General features: G+C 34.8%; 1 protein-coding gene across 4 annotated transcripts in view; it reads right to left on the reverse strand.

The window, feature by feature from the left end:
• Positions 1-13,589, reverse strand: part of LOC140512536 (uncharacterized) — a 59,169-nt gene that overhangs the window by 20,806 nt on the left and 24,774 nt on the right. For 2 of the 4 annotated variants that reach the window (XR_011969790.1, XM_072621689.1), the window contains exon 2: positions 9,580-9,664. Coding sequence is in view for 3 of the 4 variants with exons in the window: in XM_072621689.1 (XP_072477790.1) it covers positions 9,580-9,664 (85 nt within the window). In the remaining variant the exon portion in view is untranslated. The remainder of the gene's footprint in view (positions 1-9,579; positions 9,665-13,589) is intronic. The other 2 variants (XM_072621687.1, XM_072621686.1) reach the window with 1 other exon arrangement.

The following is a 13,589-nucleotide window of genomic DNA, read 5'->3' on the forward strand; positions in this document are numbered from 1 at the left end:
AGTTCCTTATCTTCACAATTTCAGAACTAGACAAATCTAACCACAAAATCAACAAGAAAGACATTCAGGAGGTGAAGACAATTTTTTAAAAGTTAGCTCTCATAGACCTATGGAGAAAACTGAATAGGGATAGAAAGGAATACACATTTTTCTTGGTAGTATATGGCACTTACATAAAAACTGATCATTTATTAGGGCACAAAAAGCTCAATCCTAGGCAGAAATATTAAACACAGCCTTTTCAGATGAAATAAAAATTGCATGCAATAAGGGATCATAGAGAGACAGATTAAAAATTAATTTGAAACTAAATAATATAATCCTAAAGAATGAGTGGGTCAACTAACAAATCATAGAAACAATCAATAATCTTCAAAGAGAGAATGACAATAATGAAACAACATACCAAAATTTATGAGATGCAGCCAAAGCAGTACTTTGGGGAAGATTTATATCTCTAAATGCTTACATAAAGAAAATACAGAAAGAAGAGATCAATGAATTGGGCATGGAACTAAAAAAGGTAGCAAGAGAACAAATTAAAAATCCTCAATTAAACACCAAGTTAGAAATTCTGAAAATCAAAGGAGAGATTAATAAAAATGAAAGAAAACTACTGAACTACTAAATAAAACTAAGAGCTTCTTTTGCACAAAAAAAAAAAAAATCTGCAACAAGAAAATAGATAAACCTAAGGATAATTTGAGTAATTAAAAGAAAACAGAAAACCAGAATGCTAGTATCATAAATGAGAAGGGTGAATTCATCAGCAATGAAGAGGAAATTAAAGCAATAATTAGGAGCTTTTTTGCCAACTGTATGCCCTTAGGTCTGACAATCTAAGTGAAATGGATGAGTATTAACAAAAAATGTGAATTGCACAGATTAACAGAAAAGGAAATAAAATAAATTACCCCATTTTAGAAAAAGAAATTGAACAAGTCATCAATAAACTCCCTAAGGAAATATCTCCAGGGTCAGATGGATTTACAAATGAATTATACCAAGTATTTAAAGAATAACTAATTAAAATTCTTGATAAAGTATTTGGAAAAAGTGCAAAGGAGTCCTACTAAATTTGTTTTATTACACATATATGGTGCTGATACCTAAACCAGGAACAACCAAAAGAGAGAAAGAAAGTTGTATACCAATTTCCCTAATGAATATTTATGTGAAAAAATAATAAAACATTAGCAAAGAGATTAGAGTAATTTACACCAGGACAATTATACACTATGACCAGGTGGGACTTATACAAGGTTTATACCAGGAATACAGAGCTGGTTCAATATTAGGAAAACTTATAAGCAAAATTGACCATATCAATAACAAAACCAGCTGAAATCATATGATCATCTCAACAGATGCAGAGAAAGCTTTTGACTAAATGGAACCTTCATGTCTATTAAAAACACAAAAGAGAAAGGAATAAATGGAGCTTTCCTTAAAATGGTAAGTAGTATTTTTCTAAAACTATCAGCAAGCATTATCTGTAATAGGGATAAGCTAGACAGCTTCCCAGTAAGATCAGTGGCGAAACATCAGTGTCCATTATCACCACAATTATTCAATATTGTAATAGAATTGTTAGCTTCAGCAATAAAAGAAGAAAAAGAAAGTGAAGTAATTAAACCAGACAATGAGGAAACTAAAGTATTATTCTTTGATGATAATATGATGGCTGACCTAGAGAATCCTGGAGGATCCACTAAAAAAATACTTGAAATAATTAACACCTACCCAAAGTCGCAGGACATCAAATAAACATATAAATCATCAGCATTTCTATGTATTATCAAGAAAGTTCAAAAGCAAGAGATAAAAGGAGATACTTCATTTCAAATAACTAGACAATATAAAATATTGTGAACACAATGACAAAACACTTTTCACACAAAGTAAGATTTAAACCACTGAAAACTAACTATCATGAGTAAGCCAAGCTAATATCATAAAAATAACATTGCCACCTAAATTAATTCATTTATTCAGTGTCACATCAATCCAACTACCAAAAATTATTTTATAACATTAGAAATAAATAATAACCAAATTCATTTGGAAGAACAAAAAATCAAGAACATAAAGGGAATTAATGAAAAAAAACTGCAAGGGAAAGTGACCTAGCCATACCAGAGCTAAAACTCTATTATAAAGCAGCAATCATCTAAACTACTTGGTTTTAGCTAAGAAACAGAGTGATAAATCAGAGGACTAGAATAGCTACACAAGACAAAGGACTAAATGACAATAATCTACTGTTTACTAAACCCATAGTTTGGCCTCTGGGATATAAACTCTCTGACAAAAATCTGCTAGGAAAACTGGAAAACCATGTGGCAGAAACTTGACCAATAAAATGGATACATGATTTAGACATAAAGTGCAAATAAAAGCAAATAAGTAAATTAGGAGAGTAAGGAATAGTTTACCTGCCAAATCTATGGAGAAGGAAAGAACTTGTGACTAAACAAGAGATTGAGAACATTATGAAATGCAAAATGGATAATTTTGATTGCATTAAAATTAAAAGGTTTTGCACAAACAAAACTAATTCAAAAAGATTAGAAAGAAAGATGGGAAAATTTTTACTGCTAGTGTTTCTGAAAAAGATCTCATTTCTCAAATATAGAGAGAACTGAGTCAAATTTATAGGAATACAAATCATTCCCCATTGATAAATTTTAGAAAGATGTAACAGGCAATTTTCAAAGGAAGAAATTAAAGCTATCTATAGTCATATGACAGAAGTCCTCTAAATCTTTATTGATCAGAGAAATGAAAATTGAAACAACTTTGTGACATCACCACATGCACACATATAATCCATACCAGATTGTTTGCCATCTTTAGAAGTGGTGGAGAAAAGATTTGGAACTCAAAATCTTATAAAAATTAATGGTGAAAACTATTTTTACATATAACTGAAAAAAACTATTTATAAAAAAGTATTGGGCTCAACAACCTTAGAAAAACATGAAAAAACTTGCACAAAATCATAAAGAGAAAAATGAGCAGAAAAGAGAGAACATTTTACACTGTATCATCAGCAGTGTTGACTTGAGCAAGTTATAATGAGTATAGGTCACATGAAGAAAGACACTACCTGCGTTCCTAGAAAGAACTGGCAAATAGAAATATATGTGTGCATGTATGTATGTATATATCTGTATAAGTACGTATGTGAATGTGCATATGCATATATATATACACAATTTTATTTATATATAGTATATACACATATACATACATACATAGAGATTCATATATATATATATATTCACTTAGATACATATACCTATTTGTGTCTAATCATAGTCATCTCTAAGGTGGGGGTACAGGGGAGGATTGAGGAAAAAAGTAATTTATGAGACAATTCTGTTGTGCGTAGTACATGTGCAGTTTCCTGTACAATCACCTTTTTTTACTGTACTATGTTATGGAAATGCTTGCTTCTGCTCATTTCGCTCTATATTCATACGAGTCTTCCCAGGCTTCTCTGAAACCATCTGTTTCATAATTCCTTATAACACAATGAGATTCTCTTTCTTTCAGATATCAATATTTTTTCATCCATTCTCCAAATGATGGCCATACCTTCAGTTTCTAGTTCTTTACTACCATAAAAGGAGAAGCTATAACATAGTTTTCTTCACATAGATCCTGTTCCCCTTTCAACCTTGTTAATAGACTGGGGTGCTCTGAGTGGCTGGCTATCATAGCTCTGCCCTCATTCAGCTAGGCAACTGGAGTGTACGTCCCCTGTTGCCAGAACCTGTTGTGAAAAAAAAACAAACAGCTGGGCAGGGCAGAGATTTTGTTCCTCAATACTCTTACTGTCTTTGTCCATTATTTTCCAGATATCCTTTCATTTTGCCTCAAACCCAAAATACCTAAGGCCCTAGAGGTCACTTTTTGTTTCTTTCATGGCTCTTTTTGTTCAGTGATCTCAACAATTCAATCAATGGACAATTAGGCTCTATGAGAACGTGCTAAAAGAATTGGGAATGAAGCCGCCTGCTTGGGAATTCAAGGGAACAACAACCACAACCACACCAAAAAAAAATCTTGCAATTATTTAGCTAGTGCAAGTGACATTTGGGCCTAATTTTCACTTTTCCCCCTTTTAACTATTAAATAACAGCTCTACTACTCCTGTCCTTAAACCCATGAAAAATTAATGAGATGTGTAATATGATAGTATTAAACAGCACACAGATATTTATATCAAATAGAGCATCTTAATGTATTCAGAAGGGGAGGAAGTAGATAGATGTAAGTATCTCTGAGGTTCACAAACAGCTTTGGGAAAAATTTTTAAGTGAATTGCATTTGTTATCATCTCTCTCTGCACTGATGCTATTTCTTTTCTTCCTCACAGACTCTTCTTCAAACCAAGACATCAGGGGTACTCCAACCCAGGGTCCTGATTTTCCTGGGCTCGTAGACTCAGGCTAGCACCCATTACTACTCTCCTGTATTTATCTCTCCACTGCATCTAAATTCCACTACTTGATGTTTCTGAAGACTGCATCACCTTTATACTACATCAATTCATGAGATTTTCTCCATCTAGAAGGGCATCACTTCCCCATTTCTGCCTTTCAAAATTCCAGTAAATCCTTTAAGGTGCTCATTAAACCCTTATCATACATTCAGAAATATTTTCCTCTTCCTATGGACTTCTGTACCATCTTGTTTATACCATTCACATGATTATCATATACTACTTCTTATTATTATTTGCTCATACAATTTTCTTCATTTATTAGGTGGTAAGCTAATTGAGGGAAGAGACAGAAGATCAAGATACATTTTGGTATCTTCATCAGTGCCTACACCTGGACTTGCATGCCAATGTATATGGGTTAAATGAATGAAAGTACTAGAATAATGGAACCTCAGTCAAAATTAAAAAGGGACTCTCCATTCAATTATATCTTGAGCAAGGATCTCCACTACAACATGCTGGACAAAGTTTTAATCATTAGATATGGCAGAAGTTAAATGAGCAGACATCAGCATCCTACCAAATTCTTTTTATGATACAAATATAGTGCTGATACTTAAACCATGAAGAGCCAAAATAAATAAAATTATACACAAGTTTCCTTAATGAATGTAGGTATAAAAATTTTAACTATTAGCAAATAGATTACAGCAACTTATTACAAGAATAATACACTTTGATCAGGTAGGATTTATACTAGAAATGGAGGGCTGGTTCAATATTAGGAAAACTATCAGCACAATGGATCATGTCAACAACAAAACTAAGAGAAATCCTATGACTATCTTAATAAATGAAGAAAAAGGTTTTGACAAAATATAACACCATTCCTATTGAAAACACTGGAGAGAATAGGAATAAATAAGAGTCTTCCTTAAAATCATAAGTAACAGCTACCTAAAACCATCCCCAAGCATTATATGTAATGGGAATAAGCTAGATTCATTTCCAATAAGATCAGGGGTGAAACAAGGATTTCCATTATCACCACTGTTATTCAATAGGCTGCTAGAAATGTTAGCTTTAGCAATAAGAGAAAAAAAAGAAATAGAAGGAATTAGAATAGGCAAAGAAAAACTAAGTTATCACTCTTTGCAGATAATATGATGATATACTTAGAGAATGCTAGAGAATCAAGTAAAATTACTTGAAATAATAAACAACTTTAGCAAAGTTGCGAGAAACAAAAAAAATCCTGCATTAAGTATCTTCATTTCTATAGATTACTAACAAAGTCTAACATCAAGAGATAGAAAGAGAAATCCCACTGAAAGTTAATGTAGACACTATAAAATATTTGGGAGTCTACCTGCTAAAATAAACCCTGGAACTATATGAACACCATTACAAAACACTTCACACAAATAAAGTCAGATCTAAATAACTAGAAAATATCTCAGCTGCTTGTGGGTAGGCCAAGCTAATGTAATAAATATATTTAAATATGATAAATGTAATTTAGTCAGTGTCATGCCAATAAAACCGCCAAAAACTATTTTATAGAGCTATGAAAAAACATCAAAATTCATCAGGAAGAACAAAAGGTTCAGAATATCAAGGGAATTAATAAAATGAAATGCTAGGGAAGGTAGCCTAACCATATCAGATCTTAAATTGTATTATAAATCAGAAATCATCAAAACCAATTCATAAAGGCTAAGGAATAGAGGATTAGATCAGTAGGTACACATGTCCCAGTAGTCAATGTATATTCACTCTATGGTTTGAGAAAACCAGACACTCCAGCTTCTGGGATAAGAACTTACTGTTTGACAAAAACTACTGAGAAAATTAGAAAATATTACAGCAGAAACTCGGTATAGACTATTGCCGGGCACCATATACAAGAATAAAATGCAAATGGGCAAGTGATCTAGGAATGAAGATTGATACCGTAAACAAATTAGGGGAGCAAGGAATAGTTTATTTCTCAGATTTAAGGAGAATGGAGGAATTTATGACCAAACAAGAGACAGAGAATATTATGAAATGCAAAATGGATAATCTTGATTACATTAGACTGAAAATTTTTTGCACAAAGAAAACCTATCCAACCAAGATTAGAAGGAAAGGAGAAAATAGGGAAAGAATTTTTGCAACTACTATCTGTAACAAAGGCCTCATTTTTAAAATATATAGAGAACTGAGTCAAATTTGGAAGAATAGAAGTCATTTCCCCAATTGGTAAATGGTCAAAGGATATGAACAGGCCATTTTCAGAGGAAGAAATTAGAGCTATCTATAGTCATATAAAAAATACTTTAAATCACTATTGATTAGAGATGCAAATCAAAAAAGCTCTGAGTTAACACATGGCACTATCAGATTGACTAACATGACAAAACAGGAAATTGCTAAATGTTGGAGAACATGTGGGAGAGTTGGAATATTAATTCATTGTAGCTGGAGTTGTGAGCAATTTGGAACTTTGCCTGAAGGGCTGTAAAAATGTGCCTACCCTTGCACCCAGCAAGAGCTCTTCTCGGGTTGTATTCCAAAGAGAGAAAAAGACATATATGTACAAGAGAATTTATATCTCTTTTTGTGGTGGCCAAGAATTGGAAATTGAAGGAATGCCAATGAATTGGGGAATGGCTGAGCAAGTTGTGTTGCATGAACGCAATGAAATACTATTGTGCTATAAGAAATGATGAACAGGCAGATTTCAGAAATACTTGGATAGACTTATATGAACTGATGCTAACTGAAGTGGGCAGAACCAGGAGTACACAATGCATAGTGACAGCCACAGTGTAGGAGGACTCTTTCTGATGACTTTGTCCTTCACATCAATGCAGGGACCTAAAACATTTCCAGGGGACTCATGATGCAAAGTGCCATCCACATCCAGAGGAAGAACTGTGGAGTCAGAACGCAGAATGAAGCAGAATATTTTCTCTTTTGTTATGTTTGGTTTTGTTAAGTTTTATTCCTGCTTTCTCTCATTTGTTTAATTCTTCTGTGCAACATGACTAATGTGAAAAAGTGTTTAATAAGTATATGTGTGCAGAGCTCATATAAGATTGCATACCATTTTGGGGAATGAAGGAGGGGGAATGGGGAGAAAATTTAAAACTTATAGAATTGTTGAAAATTGAAAACAAAATCAACACTGATAAAAAATGAATGAGCAGCCTTCTGAAGTGGTGACCTTTTGATCTCCTTGGGGGTATTTAAGAAGAAGCTGGAGGACCATTTGTCAGATACCTGGTATAAGGATTTATTTTCAGACTGTATTGGACTAATGGGGCTAAGATGTCTTTTGACTCTCATATTATCTCATTCTGTGAGTCAACTAGCCTCTGCTTGAAGACTTCATCCAAATGTGAACAATCCAATATACTCTAGAGTAGACTAACCAAGGCAAGGTATGGTAAAAACAGTGCATTTCTGTTAATGCAGCCTAATGTACCATATGTTTTCTGTGGCTGCTACTACACACACTGTTGAGTTTTTAAATGACTAAAATTCCTAACTTTTTTTGGAAAGTACAAAATGCCTGCAATTTTGACATTAATTCCAAGTGCTGTGTTAAAACGTTAGTTCCTTCCTAATTCTATTACTTTTATTGACTAGGAAGTTGGAAGGAAAACATCTTTCACCACAGTTCCATGTCAAAGGATATTTGTCACAAATTTCAGGCACTATACTTAGGACTACTGGTAATTTAGTTTATTAACAAGGTTGAAAAGGGAACAGGATCTATGTGAAGAAAAATATATTATAGCTTCTCTTTTTATGGTAGTAAAGAACTAGAAACTGGAGGTATGGCCATCATTTGGAGAATGGATGAAGAAATAACGATACCTGAAAGGAAAAGAATCTCATTGTGTTATAAGAAATTATAAAATAGATGGTTTCAGAGAAACCTGGGAAGACTTGTATGAATGTAAAGGAAATGAACAGAACCAGCAAAACAATTTGTACTATAATATTGTAAAAATGAACAATTTTGAAAGACTTCAGAATTTTGATAGGCAAAATAATCAGTCGTGATTCTAGAGAATTGATGATGAAGAATATTTTGTTGGAATAAATATATTTATCATGAGAATTTTCTTTAATTTGTGGGTGATGAAGTAGGTAGGAAGAAGAGGAAATAAATATTTTTTTAAAAAAAACACTTAATTTTATAAAAGAAAAATAGTATAGGCAGTCTTGGGTCATAGAATTTAAAGGCTGAACTAGATCTTACTGAGATTGATTACAATCGTATCATCAACTTTTTTAAATTATCAGCATCCTGTTATATCGATTCTGCAAAATGAGTAAATATATTAACTTTTTAACAATAGATAGAAAAGCTCTTACACACAAGATTATTTAGAGTAATGGGGACTTTGAGCAGGAGTTATATAGATTCCTGATAAACTGAAAAGAATAAGATTCTGAGGAAATTAGGATTTTTGTAGTATAGGTCTTTGCCTATACTTTCTTGTTTTAAACAATTCATTAAAATTGATATTTTTATTTTGCCACCTCCTTTTCGATATACTGATAATGTTAGTGATTTCCCTATCTGTTCCTTTCCTTCTATTTTCTAAATGTTCTATTGCATTGTAAGTTGGAACTGAAGCAGTAATTCAATAGCTTAAAACACCAATTCAGGATGAAAGTTTTAGTCCTTTAATATTGACCTATGCAACCTAGAATGACAATTAATCAGAAATTTCAATTTCTTTGCCAATAGTAAAGTCAACAAGTAAGGATACCTAAAGGGACTGTTTTGTGCAAAATACTGGCTGATCTCTTCCTAGGTTAAATTTCAAAGTCTGTAGAAAGGACTAAATAAATGGAATAACACAATAGTGCATTTCAGGACTACCTATTTTGTTTCCATGAACACCTTTACAATTACAGACTCCTGAGAAATCAACAGATTCAGTAGCTTTAGAAAATTTTTCCTGCTGAAATGTTTTCAGTGTTCTGTTTGCTTTAAAAAAAACTTCTCTTTGCAGCTATCCTTTCATATAACCAAACTTAAGATATATATGAAGGGAAAAATAAGTCAACAGGATGGGGTGTTTGGGAAGCTTAAGGGACAGGGGAAGAGAAGGGAAGCTTACCTTGACTTGAATGCCTGAGGGATGGAAGGGGGTGGGAGACCCCCACAAGACCAGAATACCTGGAATGAATTTGCAGATTCAAGCACTGTTGAGGTCAAAATAAAGATTTATTATGCTTTCCAGTGGGCAAGAGTTCTTAGGGGACTTGCAACCTTAGAGGGGCAGGGGTTAACTTTATATAGGATATTCTACAGTATAACATGTGCCATATATGCTGACTAGGTGATTCAGGGTGGGATTACAGAGTGGATAAGGAGTGGTAACTAACATTCTTAAAGGAACATACATTTTTTTGTGTGTATCATGCAGATGTTTTATCCCAGATTCATTGGAAAATAGTCCATTGGCATGTGGTTTTACACCTGAACCATCAATTAATTAGGGGTCAGGATTGACTCAGGAACAACAGGCTGCTCTCATCCAAGTCTTTTTAGACAAGATAAATGTAAGAGAGTACATGTACATCTAAGTCTAGGATGCATGGAACTGGTCAGTGAGTGGTAAATGCTGTAATGCCCCAGTGCACAGCACATTCAGCCAGTACATAGTTGGTTCAAATTAATAAGCTCTATACAAGCGGTTTGCTGCCGTAGCAGGAAGGGAGAGAACATTTGTTGCTGGGGCAGGCTGTGTCCTTGGACTGGGAAAAACTGTCTGGGATAGTGTCTTGAGGCTAGGGAGAAATGTGATTTTTTTTTTTAAATATCTATTTATTTATTTATTTAACTTTTAACATTCATTTAAACAAAATTTTGGGTTCTGTATTTTCTCCCCTTTTGTCCCCTCCCCCCCAAACACCAAGCATTCTAACTGCCCCTATGACCAATCTGCTCTCTCTTCTATCATCCCTCTCTGCCCTTGTCTCCATCTTCTCTTTTGTCCTGTAGGGCCAAATAACTTTCTATACCCCTTCACCTGTATTTCTTATTTCCTAGTAGCAAGAACATTACTCGACAGTTCTTCCTAACACTTTGAGTTCCACCTTCTTTACCTCCCTCCCTCTCCACCCCTTCCCTTTGGAAAGCAAGCAATTCAATATAGGCCAAATCTGTGTAGTTTTGCAAATGACTTCCATAATAGTTGTGTTGTATAGGACTAACTATATTTCCCTCCATCCTATCCTGTCCCCCATGACTTCTATTCTCTTTTGATCCTGTCCCTCCCCTGAGTGTCGACCTCAAATTGCTCCCTCCTCCCCATGCCCTCCCTTCCATCATCCCCCCCACCCTGCTTATCCCCTTATCCCCCACTTTCCTGTATTGTAAGATAGGTTTTCATACCAAAATGAGTGTGCATTTTATTCCTTCTTTTAGTGGAGTGTGATGAGAATAAACTTCATGTTTCTCTCTCCCCTCCCTTCTTTATCCCTCCACTAATAAGTCTTTTGCTTGCCTCTTTTATGAGAGATAATTTGCCCCATTCCATTTCTCCCTTTCTCCTCCCAATATATTTCTCTCTCACTGCTTGATTCCATGTTTTTAAGATATGATCCCATTCTCTTCAATTCACTCTGTGCATTCTGTCTCTATGTGTGTGTGTGTGTGTGTGTGCATGAGTGTGTGTGTAATCCCTCTAACTACCCAGATACTGAAATGTTTCAAGAGTTACAAATATTGTCTTTCCATGTAGAAATGTAAACAGTTCAACTTTAGTAAGTCCCTTATGACTTCTCTTTGCTGTTCACCTTTTCATGCTTCTCTTCATTCTTGTGTTTGAAAGTCAAATTTTCTTTTCAGCTCTGGTCTTTTCATCAAGAACGCTTGAAAGTCCTCTATTTCATTGAAAGACCAATTTTTCCCCTGAAGTATTCTACTCAGTTTTGCTGGGTAGGTGATTCTTGGTTTTAGTCCTAGTTCCTTTGACTTCTGGAATATCCTATTCCATGCCCTTCGATCCCTTAATGTAGAGGCTGCTAGATCTTGTGTTATCCTGATTGTATTTCCACAATACTTGAATTGTTTCTTTCTAGCTGCTTGCAATATTTTCTCCTTGACCTGGGAACTCTGGAATTTGGCCACAATATTCCTAGGAGTTTCTCTTTTTGCATATTTTTCAGGTGGTGATCAGTGGATTCTTTCAATATTTGTTTTGCCCTCTGGTTCTAGAATATCAGGGCAGTTTTCCTTGATAATTTCTTTTTTTTTTTTAATTTATTTATTTAACTTTTAACATTCAATTCCACAAAATTTGGGGTTACAAATTTTCTCCCCTTTTATCCCCTCCCCCCCCAAACACCAAGCATTCTAATTGCCCCTATGACCAATCTGCTCTCTCTTCTATCATCCTTCTCTGCCCTTGTCCTGTAGGGCCAGATAGCTTTCTATACCCCTTTACCTGTATTTCTTATTCCCTAGTGGCAAGAACATTATTCGACAGTTGATCCTAACACTTTGAGTTCCACCTTCTTTACCTCCCTCCCTCTCCACCCCTTCCCTTTGGAAAGCAAGCATTTCAATATAGGCCAAATCTGTGTAGTTTTGCAAATGACTTCCATAATAGTTGTGTTGTATAGGACTAACTATATTTCCCTCCATCCTATCCTGTCCCCCATTACTTCTATTCTCTTTTAATCCTATCCCTCCCCATAAGTGTCGACCTCAAATTGCGCTCTCCTCCCCATGCCCTCCCTTCTATCATCCCCCCCACCCTGCTTGTCCCCTTGTCCCCCACTTTCCTGTATTGTGAGATAGGTTTTACTACCAAAATGAATGTGCATTTTATTCTTTCCTTTAGTGGAATGTGATGAGAGTAGACTTCATGTTTTTCTCTCACCTCCCTTCTTTATCCCTCCACTAATAAGTCTTTTGCTTGCCTCTTTTATGAGAGATAATTTGCCCCATACAACTTCTCCCTTTCTCCTCCCAATATTTCTCTCTCACTGCTTGATTTCATTTTTTTTTTAAGATATGATCCCATCCTCTTCAATTCACTCTGTGCACTCTGTCTCTATGTATGTGTGCATGTGTGCATGTGTGTGTGTGTAATCCCACCCAGTACCCAGATACTGAAATGTTTCAAGAGTTACAAATATTGTCTTTCCATGTAGGAATGTAAACAGTTCAACTTTAGTAAGTCCCTTATGACTTCTCCTTGCTGTTCACCTTTTCATGGTTCTCTTCATTCTTGTGTTTGAAAGTCAAATTTTCTTTTCAGCTCTGGTCTTTTCATCAAGAATGCTTGAAAATCCTCTATTTCATTGAAAGACCAATTTTTCCCCTGAAGTATTCTACTCAGTTTTGCTGGGTAGGTGATTCTTGGTTTTAGTCCTAGTTCCTTTGACTTCTGGAATATCCTATTCCATGCCCTTTGATTCCTTAATGTAGAGGCTGCTAGATCTTGTGTTATCCTGATTGTATTTCCACAATACTTGAATTGTTTCTTTCTAGCTGCTTGCAATATTTTCTCCTTGACCTGGGAACTCTGGAATTTGGCCACAATGTTCCTGGGAGTTTCTCTTTTTGGATCTCTTTCAAGCGGTGTTCTGTGGATTCCTTGAATATTTATTTTGCCCTCTGGTTCCAGAATCTCAGGGCAGTTTTCCTTGATAATTTCATGAAAGATGATGTCTAGGCTCTTCTTTTGATCATGGATTTCAGGTAGTCCCATAATTTTTAAATTGTCTCTCCTGGATCTATTTTCCTGGTCTGTTGTTTTTCCAGTGAGATATTTCACATTATCTTCCATTTTTCCATTCTTCTCTCTTTGTTCTGTGATATCTTGCTTTCTCATAAAGTCATTAGCCTCCATCTGTACCATTCTAATTTTGAAAAAACTGTTTTCTTCAGTGAGCTTTTGAATCTCCTTTTCCATTTGGCTAATTCTGCTTTTGAAAGCATTCTTCTCCTCATTGGCTTTTTGAACCTCTTTTGCCAATTGAGTTAGGCTAGTTTTCAAGGTGTTAATTTCTTCAACATTTTTTTGGTTCTCCTTTAGCAGGGAGCTGATTTGCTGTTCATGCTTTGACTTCATGTGTCTCATTTCTCTTCCCAGCTTTTCCTCCACCTCTCTAA

This window comes from Notamacropus eugenii, chromosome 6 (genome assembly GCF_028372415.1).
Source record: "Notamacropus eugenii isolate mMacEug1 chromosome 6, mMacEug1.pri_v2, whole genome shotgun sequence".
NCBI lineage: Eukaryota > Metazoa > Chordata > Mammalia > Diprotodontia > Macropodidae > Notamacropus > Notamacropus eugenii.